Source organism: Gymnogyps californianus, chromosome 3 (genome assembly GCF_018139145.2).
Source record: "Gymnogyps californianus isolate 813 chromosome 3, ASM1813914v2, whole genome shotgun sequence".
NCBI lineage: Eukaryota > Metazoa > Chordata > Aves > Accipitriformes > Cathartidae > Gymnogyps > Gymnogyps californianus.
Window position 1 is genome coordinate 91,417,018 of NC_059473.1, and position 14,680 is coordinate 91,431,697.

At 37.7% G+C, this 14,680-nt stretch overlaps 1 protein-coding gene across 1 annotated transcript in view; it reads left to right on the top strand.

Moving 5' to 3' along the window:
- Positions 1–14,680, top strand: part of PHIP (pleckstrin homology domain interacting protein) — a 118,749-nt gene that overhangs the window by 51,069 nt on the left and 53,000 nt on the right. The window contains exon 16 of the mRNA XM_050895190.1: positions 13,603–13,731. Coding sequence (XP_050751147.1) covers positions 13,603–13,731 — 129 coding nt within the window. The remainder of the gene's footprint in view (positions 1–13,602; positions 13,732–14,680) is intronic.

Sequence of the window (14,680 nt, forward strand, 5' to 3'; positions counted from 1 at the left end):
TACTAAGTGTTCTGGTTTACTAAGGGAGGGCAGGAATACACACAGAGCTGCCAGTCTTCTCCCAATTTCCTAACTGGCATATCAGCTGGGAACATCATTAGATTAGCCACTATTAAATTATTCTGATAACCGCGGTTACCTTCGTTGACTTGCTTAGTATGTCATCTCGTACTCTGAAAAACAGTATTTGTAGTTTTATTCAGGGGATGGGAAATTTTTACAGATTGGGTTCTTCTGGATCAGACAGGGAACAACATCATCTGGAGGAACCAAACCTGAGAGTTGAATGACATGAGGTATCTGCTTTACCATTCAAGAACCTCTTATTATCATTGCCTGGCAAAACAGTGTCTGTGGTACCAGAACTAGCACAGGATGACTTTGTCATAACAAAAGCTCCTTAATTGCAGACCTTGGGGGTGTTGGTTGAATTAGCAAAGTCTTAGATGACTGTTAGCTTAATGATAGTCCAGTCAGGTATTCCCATCCTAGATGGATTGCTTGGTACATTTAAAGCCTTGTGGCAAATCCCTAAAGTAGAGTTGGGTATTTTTAAGTCGTTTCCCTCTCCCCTTCCCCCTCAAATTCCTTCATTGTCAGCATAAAAAAAGAAAATCAAAATTAGAGGGATGCAAGCAGTGTCACTCAGTTTGAAACTTAACTTCTTTTATCCAGTTGGTGAATGTGAAATTGCAAAGCCATAGTAACCAAATACACTTTTTGTTTTGTATTTGACTTAAATGGGGGAATCAAAGTTTATTTGTGCCTTACTGGTTATAGATAGGTGCCACTAGGAGACTCTGGTGATCCTACAGAACTTTCTCTCCCAGGTTTATAAACTTAAGATTCGCTATTAAATCAGTTGGCACAGTCACAGTTAATTTGAAGCATCTTTGGTCTGTTTGCCAGATTTTGATCTTTATATTTAATAGTAAACTCAGTCCTGTAAGTGACTGTCTACACACATGGGTTTACTCTCAGTAAGTATGTATGTATTTTATATATTCCACGTTTTCACCTGTAGTCTTCACTTCATTTGTTCTAGTTCTGTAAGTATCGCATAACTCAGTGTCGGAGTTCATGGGCATTCAGAACTGACGTAATTCAGTGACTTGGGTCAGCTAGACTCAGGGAATATATTTGCTACCCCAGAGGGTGAAATTTGCCATAGAAATATCAAGAGTGTGGGAGGGTTTAAGCTTTTTAGGCAATGTTGAGATGAAGCGAGTAAGTCCTGGGATGGTTTTAAATTGCATGTGCAAATACAGGTACTTGGTTTTTTGTGGCCTGTGTAATATCCCTGCCAGTCCTGACTTAATACAGCTACTAATGCAAAACGCATTCTCAGTGTATTGTTGTCATTCATTTTTCCAAGGAATCAATGAGGCCGTGGCTTTGGTGTTGTAATATTAGGACAGTTTCACATGCTGTATTTCCCAGGTACAAATAAGCATTTAGCAGACTTCTGAAGAAACAAGGTAATAAACTACTTAAGTTGCTGCAGCCAACTGTTTCAGAGCTTACGTATTTCACAAAAATAGTGTTTTTGCTAAAGAAGGACAGCACAAACCATTATAAATGTTTAAATTATGGCTCATGACCCAGGGCCAGATTCACTGAATGACTTGACTGTTGTGGCACCTAAGTTGTTGGGGACCAAGGTCCTTAGTCTCCAATGTGGAATGCAGTATCCTACCAAATCCTCAGTTTAATGAGCAGTATATGAGATTTAGTTGTCTTAGTGGATGATCCAGGAAAAAAAAATTCACTGAATGGTGGGCTGTCTAGTGAAAGCCACTGTGTGATAATGTACATAGAGATATATTTGAAATGCAGTTTCTTACTCAAAGCTGCAGTGAGGCATCTGGATCCCTTGTGTGGTAAGGCACCTTTCCAATAATTGTGAGAGGTCCCTGCTCTCCTAAAAGGAGGGCGCAGGAGCAGGTGGCACTCATATTTTGGGATTGCCTTAACTAATGTTAAGCTGTTGAGCTGGGAAATGGAGGACCTAGATTCTGTTCTCTTCTCAGTGGCAAGGTGTTCGGTTCAACATCTGCGACTTATCGAGGAGGGCATCTCAGCTATAAATGTCTAGACAGGACTTTTTCCCAACTTCCCCTTGAAGTTGTGCCACTGTGGAGAGGCGTGAATCTGTAGCCTGTGGGTTTAGGCACTTCCGCTAGGCTTGTTTTCTTGGGTATGGAAATCCTGTTCTAGGTAAATTGGAAGGTGGTAGAAATGGCCTTTGGCTTCAAGCTTCAGGCAAGCTTTTGAACTTGCAGGATTAGTGCTCTGTTAGGTCATAAATAAAAGCTGTACACCACTCAGTTGTTGTCATAAGATCTGTTTTCTTCGGGTATTCTCACTAAGTTACTTCTTAATAGACCTGACACTGTTGGTTTGTTAGGAATGCCAGGGTTGGCAGTTGGATGGTATGTGCTGCAGCTTAGCCTTACGCTTGTAGTTCCTGTAGGCTTTAAGCAGAAGTTTCTCAATTCTGAGAAGGTATGAGGGGAAAGAGAAAACTACAGGGACTTAAGAGTCTTCCAAATCAAAAAGGAGGTGCCTAGTAATGTTAGGTGGATGCACGGGTTTTTGTTTGGTTTGGTGATTGGGTTTTTGTTGGTGTTGCAATTTGGACATTAAGTACTGGTGTTCCTCGAGTCTGACCCCAAATAGGTTTGTGGTGTTACGGTGCTGCCTTGATTTTTATTTTTTTGACTTACATAGTTTCCTTTAAGCTTGCTTTCTTTCAAGCAGTACCTCTTAGGGCTGAGCTCTGGTGATTCAGACTGCTTGCAAAAGGCATTCTGTCTGGAGCCTTAGAGTATAGGTTTCTCCTGTGGTAAAGCTGATAGTTCTTGTCCCGTGAGTGGGCTGCCCTGTAGAAGAATATTTCAAAAAGTTCCTATAAGATTTCAGGATATGTACAGGCCTGTAGGTCTGTTCTCTCTCCCTCTCCCCACCCCACCCCCCCAACCCCCCCCCCCAGTTTGGTTTACAGCATAGCTTTATGAACAGTTGCAGGAACATATGGTGACTGCAGTTACTTAAAAGTATGCTGTTGAAAGTATGAAAACTGTGCTACAGTAGCAAGAGTGAAAGACTAGGGGAGAGCAGGCATTTTTACAATCTTTGTCACTGTAGAATATTGGATTTTTGTACTGTATCTTTGAGTGTAATTGCTTTGCCTGAATCTGATACCCGACTCAGCAGATTTTGTAAGTAGGCATTGCAATTACTGCACTGGGAAGCTTGTGTATTAGTTGATAAAGACTAGCCTTACGGCGTTTAAGAATCCTTGTGTAATGTAGAAATTAATCAAGTAGGAATACTGATGCCTTTAAATAAAACATGGTTCTCCTGGTGTACAGATTTCTGAAAAAAAACCCAAACAAAACCACCAACAAAAGATCTTTCATGACTAGGTGTTGCTCTTCTGTCTTACTGGATTGACTCTCATTGAGAGTTGCATCTTTGAGAAGTCAGGCTTTGCTGTAGCCAGTAGTAGGCTTTCTTACGTCTGACATGATTCGTGTGCCTCAGGGGCCTCCTGTGTGCCTGAATGCCTGTTAAGGTCAGACTTTTGCTTACTTGTAATCTTAATGTGTTCCTCCTAGTGGTTGCGAAGCGTTTATTTGAACTGATTCTTGTTATGTTACCTTAGCGTTAAGACAGTCTTTCTGAGCACTGCCATGTATTACGGTGTTCTTGGCAACATGCTCTGGGGGGGTGCTAGTTCTGGAACCCACTTTGAACTCAGTGCAAAGGTGGCCTTAGTCCTTTCATCGTATTCTGAAGAATGCTTTGAAATACTGATACAGAAAGAATGTTTTTACGATCTTGCATTAAATTCACAGATCCGAATACTTCAAAATCCTCCTACCTTTGTGACTTTGTCTGACTTGCTGAAAGGCTAAGGCACCTTAGCCTTTGACACTTAAAGGTCACACTCTGTATCTCCAGCTGTTGTGAATTTGATGATGAGTCTTTTTCTAAATGCCAAAGCACATTTCATCAGAGATGAAATTTCATATAGAAATACCCTGAGTATATTTCAGAAATGCATTACAACTCGAGCTCTGTGAACTAGTGATTTGAAGCAACCTTCTGATTCTTTTTGAGGAAGAAAAAAAATTCCTTGCCGAACCTGTTCTCCCCATCTCCCACCTTCAGCTTCCTTTGAAATGACAACTAACTCTGTTATATTTGTGAAAGAAAAGCTTTAATCTCTCCCAGAAACATCATTGTTCTCCTCTGTGTCACTCAGTAAGTGTTGCTTGCCCTGGAAACCAGATTGGTACTTCAGGAATAGTGGATGGTTTCTTACAGCAGTGTGACTGTTACTGCTTGAACTGCTGTTTGTCGTTCTTATGCCCTCTGTCCCACTTTTATGGAAAACATCAGAAAAAAGAAAAAACCCTTTAAAATTGCAAAGCCTGAGGGGGAGGCTGACCTGTCTGTTGCATCAGTGTTGGAGCAGATATAGGGTGCAGTTGCATTTCTTGGCTGTTTTTGAAAAACTCTGATCCTGGGGCTAAAACATGTTTTTTTATTGAGACCTAGAAGGACAACGACGTCTTTGATAGCTGTAGTTGCTGTAAGGTAGGATGAGGCTTATTACAGGTTTTCAGGTGTCCTAGAAAAAAAATGTGATTTTTTTTTTTTTTTTTTTTTTTTAACTGGGGCATATTTTCATCTAGATCTCTGTACCAGAATCCTAGCTGTTTGCTTTCATTCTAGGCACTTTTCTGTTGGAAGCTCATGATGAATAGTCCCACACTTTCATGTAAAATACATTACTTACAACGCCTATTTACATAAAATGTATCCAGAACTAGGAGGCTTGTGACTTGCATGTGTTCTTTCTGATATGCTTACTAATTAGCAACAGATGATGAAACGTAGACCTCAAATATGAACATTTTTTAAGCAAAGCAAGAACTTAAACACTTTTGTGTTTATTTCACAAAATGTTAAATAGCTTTTTTCAAAGATTTGGCTAGTGTGATGAGTATGGTTTCTTCCAAAACCCATACATTAAAAAGGTACAGTGTAAGCAGCTGAATTGAAAGGTGTCAATTTTCTAACAAGTTAAAGTTTTTGCAGTTGCAATTTTAATATGAATTTAATAATACGTGATTTTGTCTAACTTCATTTAAAATTGTCAGCCCAGCAGCAAGTTACTTGAGATTTTAAGATAAAGTCTGGATTTAACTGCATAAACAAAGTTATATTTCCTTTTTTTGTTCTTTTTTCTTCTAAAGAAAATTTGTGACAACTAACAGAAAAATGGGGACAAAACTTTTTGTTCTTGGAGTTCAGAGATTAAAGGACATCTTACTGGAACCTTATGTAAATAGTTATGGATCCTTTCAGCAAGATAAAGTTATTTTGACTTTGCATTATATTGCCACATCATCGTTCTCCTTAACAGGTACATTAATGGGGAACAGCAACTCTAAAGTTCTTGGTACTGAAAAACTTCTCAAAGTACCTAAATATAAACTGTTGTTGAACATACAGTACCAACAAGCATAAGCTACTTTATCAGTGGAGCTAACAAACCTGTAGACTGATCTTTTGCTTATGTTCTTGGTTGGATTTAGGAAAGTACTGCAGAAGTTAATAATCTTTGAAAGGAAAAAAAACCAAAACAAAAAAGCTATAGCGTTGCAGCAGTGTAAAAATGTTAATGAAACTGCAAACTTTTTAGCTATAGAATTGTTTGGGTTATGACTTCTTTTGCACAGCATTGAATGTCTTACACTGTTTTACCAAGTTGACCAGAAGCTTGAGTTGGCTTCTCTATTGAAGTCTGAAATTTGATGGGACAGTGCTTGTTATCTGAAATATAAAAATGCAGAGCTGTACTTGAGAAAGCTGATCAGGATTTCTTAGCAAGACTTAAGACCAGCTACTTAGCATGACCAATTTAATGTATTTTTTTACCACAAATTACAGAGAAAATATCTAAAAAGGGAAAAAATACCACAGCTTGTTTATGTAGTTTTCAAGCAAACATGCATAATGCCTTTCTCAGCGTTATTTAATATTTAGAGAAAGGACTAAATATTGTTACTTTAAAATTCATAATTAACTTTAAATTTCCTTTTTAATCTCTATACATCTATGTCAGGTACATGAAGCAAGGCAATCCTGTAAATAAAGCTTGATAGACATTTTTGAAAAGCTATGGTGGTTATGTCTGGGTATTCCTGAAGTAATAGTTGTGAAGAACGAAAGTTTTACTTCACTAGAAGATCTCTGTCTATACTCGAGAAAACTCCAGCATCTGCTTTTCACACTTAAAGGATTACAACATGACCATATTTCTAACAGTTACCACTAGGAAAGTTAGGTAGAAGAAAAGGTGTGTTGGAAGGATCTTGTGATGATGCAGGACTGCTCATTAAAACCTTACTTGCTTATTACTCTACTGCAGTAGCTTTCATTAGACTATGTTCTAACTTTTTATGCAGTGAAGTATGTAATGCTTTCATATGATCAAAAGAATAGAACTTGTTTGTGAATACTCACAGACTTATTTTTAGGTTCCTTGATTTCCTGACCAGTCTTAAAGTTTAGACCCAAGCTCTTATGACTGTGCTATAGTAAAGAAAAAAAATGTGACTCTCTTTGGTCCTTAGTTTTCTTTTTCAGGTTACTTCTTTCTTGAGAAGCCTTGGACTGGTGAAACAAAAAATGGATTTGATATGCTTGTTTTGAAGGTCATCTCTGAAATTCCTTTATTTCATTTGATTGCCTTTGAAAACAAATGGAGTAGTAGAATCAGCAAGCAGATACTAACCTACCTTGTAAGACCACCCTCTTCTGGTTACGTGATGATGATAGTTGTATAGCTCTAAAGTGCTGCTGCTGTTTCAAATGGTGTCTTAATGAAACAGGTTATGCTTCTTAGAAATGCTGGCACAAAATCAGGAAATGTAGTGATATATATTATAACAAAGCAATAGTTGTATTTAAAACATTAAGCTTGTTTTTGAAATTGAAAATGTGTGCGGTCATGCATCCAGTGAGGAACCTTTAAGCAAGTGGATACATTCATACTAGTTTTGCATTCACTCTGTGACCTTACCATGGTGAATATATGCCTTTTCATAGCCAGATACTAGTTAATCTGTGTAAATGCAGAGAAATGTTTTATATTTAAAAAAAAAAAAAACAACCCACATGTTGATGTTAAGGTTGAAAGTTCTGGCCACACAGATGTTAAGAAGTAAGGACAAGATTGCTGAAGCTAATGTCTGAGGTTTTTGTCCCCAAGTCTGTAGCTAGCTGGTTGTCTCATTAATGTAAAGTTGTCTGGTACTATTCTTGGTTTCACACATTTCTTTCCAAGTGGGTCCTTAATTACTTTTATAGGATGTATGGTAGTTGCATTGCATGGTCCTTTTTCAAGCTTATACATTTTCCCCAACTTTCTGACACTTATTGTATCTTTTGAAAATTGTTAATAGAAACACTTTCTTAGCTTTGTGAGCTTTGAATATATTGTAGATTTATTTGAAGCTATTAGCATAAGCAGTGACTGAAATTGTCATATATAAAACTTGACTATAAAAAGGTCAAATTCAAGCAGCCCATAGGAATTTTTCTGATTTCTACAATGGAAGTTGTAGAGGGCGTAATTTTGACCCTACTTGAATTTAATGGAGGGTCTGCACTACGGTTGAAGAATCAGACCATCTGGATGCAGTGATGTGTTGGTTGTTTCCCCCCCCCACCCCCCCCCCCCAGTCTCTCTGCCCTCTTCCCATGTGTCTTACATTTTATATAAATCAGTGAGAAAAACTGGGAAACCCTGTGGAGGTGATAGTAGTAATGTATTTCGTAATGGCGATGATGTCTATTTTTTCTGAATTTGGACACACGCATCCCCTGTTAATAACTCTTTGAATGTTTTAGTACAGTTTAATCCTTGTTTTGCTTAGAATTTACTTCGGTGTTATGTCATCAACTGATTCAGGTCAAAAGGGTTTCTTCCTGCAAATTGTCAATCAAGCAGAGGCTACTAAGTTGCAATTGGATTTTCCTGTGTGCTCCTGCTCCTTCAGAGAGCTGATTGTTGACTCGCTCCTTTATTTTTAGCTTTGAATGGACACTTTATTATAGGCAGTTCCTATGCTATGCCTCCGTATGTCTGTATATTGTAATGTTTTTCCTGCCCCATCTTCTGAGGTCTGATCTTTCACTGATCTGTGCGATGTGGTTCCTTACTTTCTAATGCTACTTCTACTTTGCAACCTGATAAACTCTGAAGCCCTAACAGCATTATCATATCGCTTACAACGTTGTTTCCTTTTTGTTAATCAGTAAACCTGCATGGCCTACCGCGATCTTTGTTGGCAACTACTTGATTAGTTTTAGTCTAAATGACATACCAAAAAACTTGAGTCCCTGTCAGAAGAACAACATGGAAGATCAGATTCCATCTAGGACAGCTCAGCAGAATGCTCTGTGCATAGATTTTCTGCCACATGAGGTGATTTTTTGGACTAATGTCCAAAAGGCATACTGCTTGCTCATTTGGACAACGTACTGTAATCTCCAGTGTTAACTAGAGATTTAAAAGTGGTTATTTCTTATGTTGTGGCCTTCATAAAGTCTGAAGAGACTTCCAGTTTTGCTGGGATTATATGGGATTGTATTTTTAGATCAGGTTTTGTGGACATCTGAAATACAGAATGTCTTAGAAGAAGATTATAGATGCATTATTTTTGAATCAGTCAGTGTCTAGTCCTACTGAAATGTTTTTGAAATTTTCAAGAGGTTCCACCTTTGAATAGTACATAAGAGCACATCCTGAAGAGCAGATCCTGAAGAACAAAGTATAATGCTCTAGTAGTCCAAGTAGAAGCCAGTACTGACTTTGCAGGATGTTTATTAAGAAAAGTTGTTCTTTAACAAAAAAAAAAAGCTGTACATACTTCTTATATAGCCTTTATATAACTTCAGGCATCCATAGGGTGGGTGATCTATCACATCTTTTCATTGATACGTTTATCTTTCAAGACAAATACAGCATTCCTGAATGGATAACTGAGTTGGGTGGTAGGAAGATAGAAATGTTTTTAGTAAACATTTTACTCTTAATTTAATTACTTCTTGTCTTCTTCCTACCATTTGATCCTTTGTTACTATTCTGGAAGCAGTGTAGAAGCCCTGTTGATTTTTTTTTTTTTTTTTTTTTTTTTTTTTTTAAACTGGCTTAAAAATTAAGTGTTCTTTCCGGTCCTCCAAATCTGCAGCAACCTCTTCTAACTTTGCAGAAGGTCCGTAGATATTTTTTGGCTTACCATGGAAGCATGCTGTGGTCAGAGATTGTTCCTTAAAGCAAAGGAGAACATAAACCTGCAAAGGAACTCCAGAATACTTGGAGACTGATTTGACTCGAGCAGCTATGATGTAGTTTCATCACTTATGAAGGAGGTTTTATGTTTTAATAACAATTAGTTAACTTTGCTTTTTTGCTGGTTTTAGAAAGTTGTTCTAGCGTACCATTGTTGTGATTGTTAGAATCTAAATTTCAGTTTTCAAGTTTGAATGTTTCTTGTAACTAATTTTAATTTGTTCCTATGCATTTAAGTAGAGTAGTTCTCTTCCTGCTAAAGGTCTTTTTGTATAGGCATACAAAATAGTCCTCTTTCCTTAGTGTCCATGTGAAGAAGCTGAGTTCTTAGGTTTTCCATTATCATGACGAGTGGAAACATTTCTCTGTAGCTGTTCCACTTAGAATGTACTTATCTTGAATATGGGAAGCAAAAATTATGTATATTGCTTTGGAAGAGTTTGTTCTTATCGTTGTGTGTTTGTCTAGCATGTATGTGCTTTCTCTTTCTCTTCTGGATATACTTCTGGTATATTTTAGGATTATAGTTTTCTTTTTGTTGTTGCATTATATGTGATGCATTGCAGTGAATACAGTGATCTTTCTCCCCGTGTTTCCAACTAATTGCCTCAGTCCCTTAATGTAAAGGACAGGAGAGAACGTTACCTACCTCAGGCTAGTAGAGGCTTAGTTCACTGACTTTTTAAACAGTGCTGATGGCTTGTGTTGGAAGGCGTGATAGAAATGCATAGTGTTACTGTGTGTGGACTGAGTTCCATTATTTTTTCTGGCAGTGTGTTAGTTATTTCTAATAATCTTACTAGGTTCATGGCCTATTGCATTTTGTCCTGTTGGCTTTTAATTGCTTCAGTTGATATGATTTGTGCTGTGTCCCAAATCTGTTCTCAGTGGATGATTTCCTAATGTTCATTTCATCAACAGGCTCTTATTTTTTCTGTAGTCACTAACAGAAAGGCCTGGCTTGAGGAACTTCACTGATAGCATCCTTTTAGCTTTGTATGTCTTTCCAAAACCAATAACTGTTATCCTTTCCTTAGCAAGTTTACCTACTCTGCATTTCTCCTACTAATCACGATCTGTTCCATTTGAACTAAGTGTTCAGTGCCATATCATGGCTGTGAAATCTAGCTAGGTTGAATGAATTATATTTTCCTGGTATGAAAAAATCAGTTATTTTACTGAAGAAAGTCTGCTACGTTTGTCTAGTACTCTCTACTCTTGATTAATTTTCATTTTACTCGATTTTTTTCTTTTTTTTTCCTCCTGTGTCTTTTCTTAAAAACTAGGTTTTAAGTCTTTCATACTATCTATCGATAACATGTCAGAAAGGCTTACTATTGAGCTCCCTCTCTGTAGGTGGTGCTACTATGTTTTCATACAACAAATTATTTTTACGGATCTAAGACATGTTACTTTGTGTACTAGTTTCACAGCTCTATTCTCCCTCGTTTCGGGGAGAACAGTAAGTTGTCTTCAAAACTGAGAGGAAAAGAGTAACTTTGCTTTTTCATTCTCTTATTTCATCAACATTCCTCCCTTCGTGATGTACCAATGTCCATCTGTTTCCTTGCTAGTGAAAATACGGGCAAATGGCTTAATTCTTGGGGTTGATACTAAAAGTAATCTTAACTTAGTCCTCATTGTGTAGCATCACTGGTTCTTCCCTGTTTGTGGCTGAAGAATCCTTGCTAGTTGCTTTGCTACCAGCAGTGTCTTAACATGTTCACTCTTGGCAGCCCTTTGCTGGGACAGCTCTTAATTGACCAGTGCTTTTTCTGTTCTCATGAGCGGTCTCTTCCCTTCACCATTGATACCCTTTAATTCAGCAGGGGAAGGTTCCTGGCAGAATGAACAGTTTATCTTCTTTGGGATACAATCTTCATATAGTTCTTGCATCTTTGATTTAAAAGGGATGGAGTGGGGAAAGCAGCTTCCTTCTTGCTGAAGTCCTTTGTCTAGCTTACTGAAGTTACCACTGCACTGATTTACTACAGCTTCCCCTTTTGCAACTTAACATTTAGTTTCTGTTCCAAATGACCAACTCCTCTGTGTTAGCTTTATTATTGAAGAAATTGCATTGTAAAGTGTCATTTATTAATCCCAAAATATTTTTGTTTAAAAAAATTCTACTGGGTAGCACACTCTGGCAGGCTTTGCTCTTTAATTTGTAATAGTAATTATATCTTGGAAGCTTATCCCCAACAGTAATTTTTGTTCTTATGATACTAAGGATCTTTATTTTCAAGTAATTGTACATCAGACTTGAGGAGTTGTACTAAAAGGTCTTACTGCTGTACTTTCCAAAAGCACTTTTTAAACCAGACTCTGGCCACATTTAGAGTAAAACTATTTGCACTGTACTAATCACTGAATAGTCGATCACTATTCTTTTCCTTTACATAAGAAGGGAATGTCTTCCAACTAACACTCTTAATTCCCAGGGGTTTCTTGAAGATGGTCCATCCAAACCGTTTCTTGCTCTGAAGGATTAAAAAACCCCATCATCTTAAGAGTCTGATTTTTTTTCCTTCTGTTTCTTATTTTTCCCCTCACCATGGTTAGCAAATCGTTCTTCCCACAACATGCCTTGTTTTCCTTGTAAAACAAGAAGTCTTCAAATCTTAGGCTGTAGGAGAACCCTGAAATTCTATTTATGAAAGACTTGAATGTTAGGAAGCTTGATACCTTGGTGTTTCCTTTGTTGGAGGAAGGGAAAGGGAACAGAAATCTCTATGTAAGTACTCCTTTTCCAGGTTTTTACTATACATCTGCAAAGCTGATTCTTGGGCTGAAGTTCCTTCCCCTTTCCATCTACTTCCCCAAACGTGTCTCCCTTTAATATGGTGAGCTTTCTACATACAAAAAGCAGCACAAAGTTTTAACTTTGCCTTGGTTGGATCTTGCTTAGCCTAAATTAATTCTGCATTCCTAGCTGCTGTGATGTTAGTGTCACTTGCTTGAAGCTCTGTTTTTATTTTCCATCTCTTTCTATAGGATACTTCTGTTCATTTCTTCTGGAATAATGGGCAAAATAGAACACAAAACTTGCATTGGTTTATGTTCTTCTTTTGCTAATCCAGAAACTCATTTGACTTTTATGGAAAGGTCTTGTAGTAAGAAAGACCTTTATCAAATACCGGAAAGCACTGGTAATAGGTGTAGCAGCCTCTACCATTGGGGGGACGTGCAGGGGTGTGGGTGTGGATGTGTTGTAAGACCTTGGGCAAAAGATTTAGACTTCTTGCCTTTGTCTCAGCCTGTAAGATAGTGAGAACAGTACCTACCTCACAGGTTTTTCGAGGCTTGGTTCATTAACTTTTTAAAATAATGCTGATGGCCTCTGGAAGGTGCTACAAAAGTGCATAGTGTTACTGCCTGCAGGCTGAATACCATTGTTTTTTCTGGCAGTATATAGGCCTGCCACAGTTAGGGAAAGAATTTTGTTTGGTGTCTCTTTAAAGAAAATGCAAAAGTGCTTTGCTGGGGAGAATAGAAAGGGGCTTTCTGAAGAGGTGCTGAAGACATGAAAATTCAGAGTGGTGATTGGTCACCTCTGCTTGATTGACAGGTTGCAGGGAAAAACAAAAACCCATTTGTTCTGGCTTAATGGAACTGGAAAACAGAAAATGAGTATCAGGTAAAAATTCCTTTTTTAAAATCTTTGCAGTTCTCCTTTAAAAAGTGGAGTTTTTACACAAATCTACACCTCCCCCACTCCAATAAATTAGGAGTAGGAATTACAGAAACAGGCAGTTGCTAAGTTGTGTAATGTGGGTTGTCTATGTCAGTGCGTTTTCTAGCAGGCAGGTGTTCTGAAACACCACAGCAGCCAATGCTACTGGGCTAGCTTAGCAAAAAGGCAGAGGATTGAAAGGGTGTAGTGACTAAGCCCTGAACTGGACCCAGCTCTCTGGTTAGGCTCATTAGCAGGACGTTCAAGGGGAAGCTTTTATTTTCACTTCCTATACTGTGCCTGCTTTGTGGATAAAGTCTGTCAGTTTCTACTACTATCAATTTGGCATCTTTCATGAGCATTATTACACAATTCACTGAAAAGTGAATAGCTAAAAAGTAAACTATGTTTTAAAGTAACTTCCATCTAGCAGTATACTGTCTTACAGATTTTATAATAATTTAAATTTCAACATCAGCACCACAGTTTTGAGAATCATAATTGAAAATTATTTATTTCTGGTAACTTAATTATTTTGTATGTTGATGTATTTCAGATTGAAGGACAAGGACATGGTGCAGTTTTTGACTGCAAGTGCTCTCCTGATGGACAGCATTTTGCATGTACTGATTCTCACGGTCACCTTCTGATTTTTGGCTTTGGTTCCAGTAGCAAATATGACAAGGTACAGTGCAAGATGAAAATCAAAATGTTTGTCTGTGTTGAATGCATTAGTGCAAACTTTCCTTCAGAGCTTCATTTCAAGAGGGTGTATCTTAACACAATTTTGAGCCATTAATATGGGATGTTTCAGATTCCTGTTGTTGACATTGAGCTTTCTTTTGCTGTCTTTTTTTAAACTATGGAAACATGCTATTAAGCTACTGTTTACATGGGAAGTTAAAAATAATTAAAAAAAAAAAATTAAAAAAATTACCCAGTCACTGTCTACTCTCTTAAGTGACGAGGTTACAAGGTTACATCTGCTAATGGATCCAGATGGATAATGTGAATAAACTGCAGTGGAATTGATAGTAGTTAAACGTTTTACTTTAAATATTTTTCTGGTTACTAAGACCAAAAAAAAGGGGTGGGGTGCAGTATGTGTAATAAAACTAATTCCTGCTATCTGTATTTAAACATTGCATAGCCTTCGAGACAATTATTTACATTAAATGTACTATATGTTCTAGCAATACAATTTTATGTCTGCTAATGAAGTTCTGCTGTCGTGGATGCCTTGGTGCTTACACAGCAATGTTGCACTGTTACTGTGTGATTAAAATATTACATCTTTATTCTAATGTCATAGTCTACATTGTGTATTCTAAGTGTGGGTGTCTTGCCACAGACCCTCATGACTGTAAAGATACGTGGTGTTATTTTTTTTCTCTGTGAATGAACATGTCCTATGAACCATACAGGTTACCTAGTTCGGAGTGCCCACAAGGTCCTAGTTCTTTTACCACCCAGGGAAGAGGTGAGATGTGTCTCTTCTCCCTCTTTCTAAGACTTAAGCAGACATATCTCCTCCAGGATTTTCGTCTGTGCTTCTGGTAGCTGATACTTGAAGGTTGTTGGTGAAGTGCTGGCTTCTGGATCTTACCTCCTGCTTTGGATCTTTAGACTCAGGC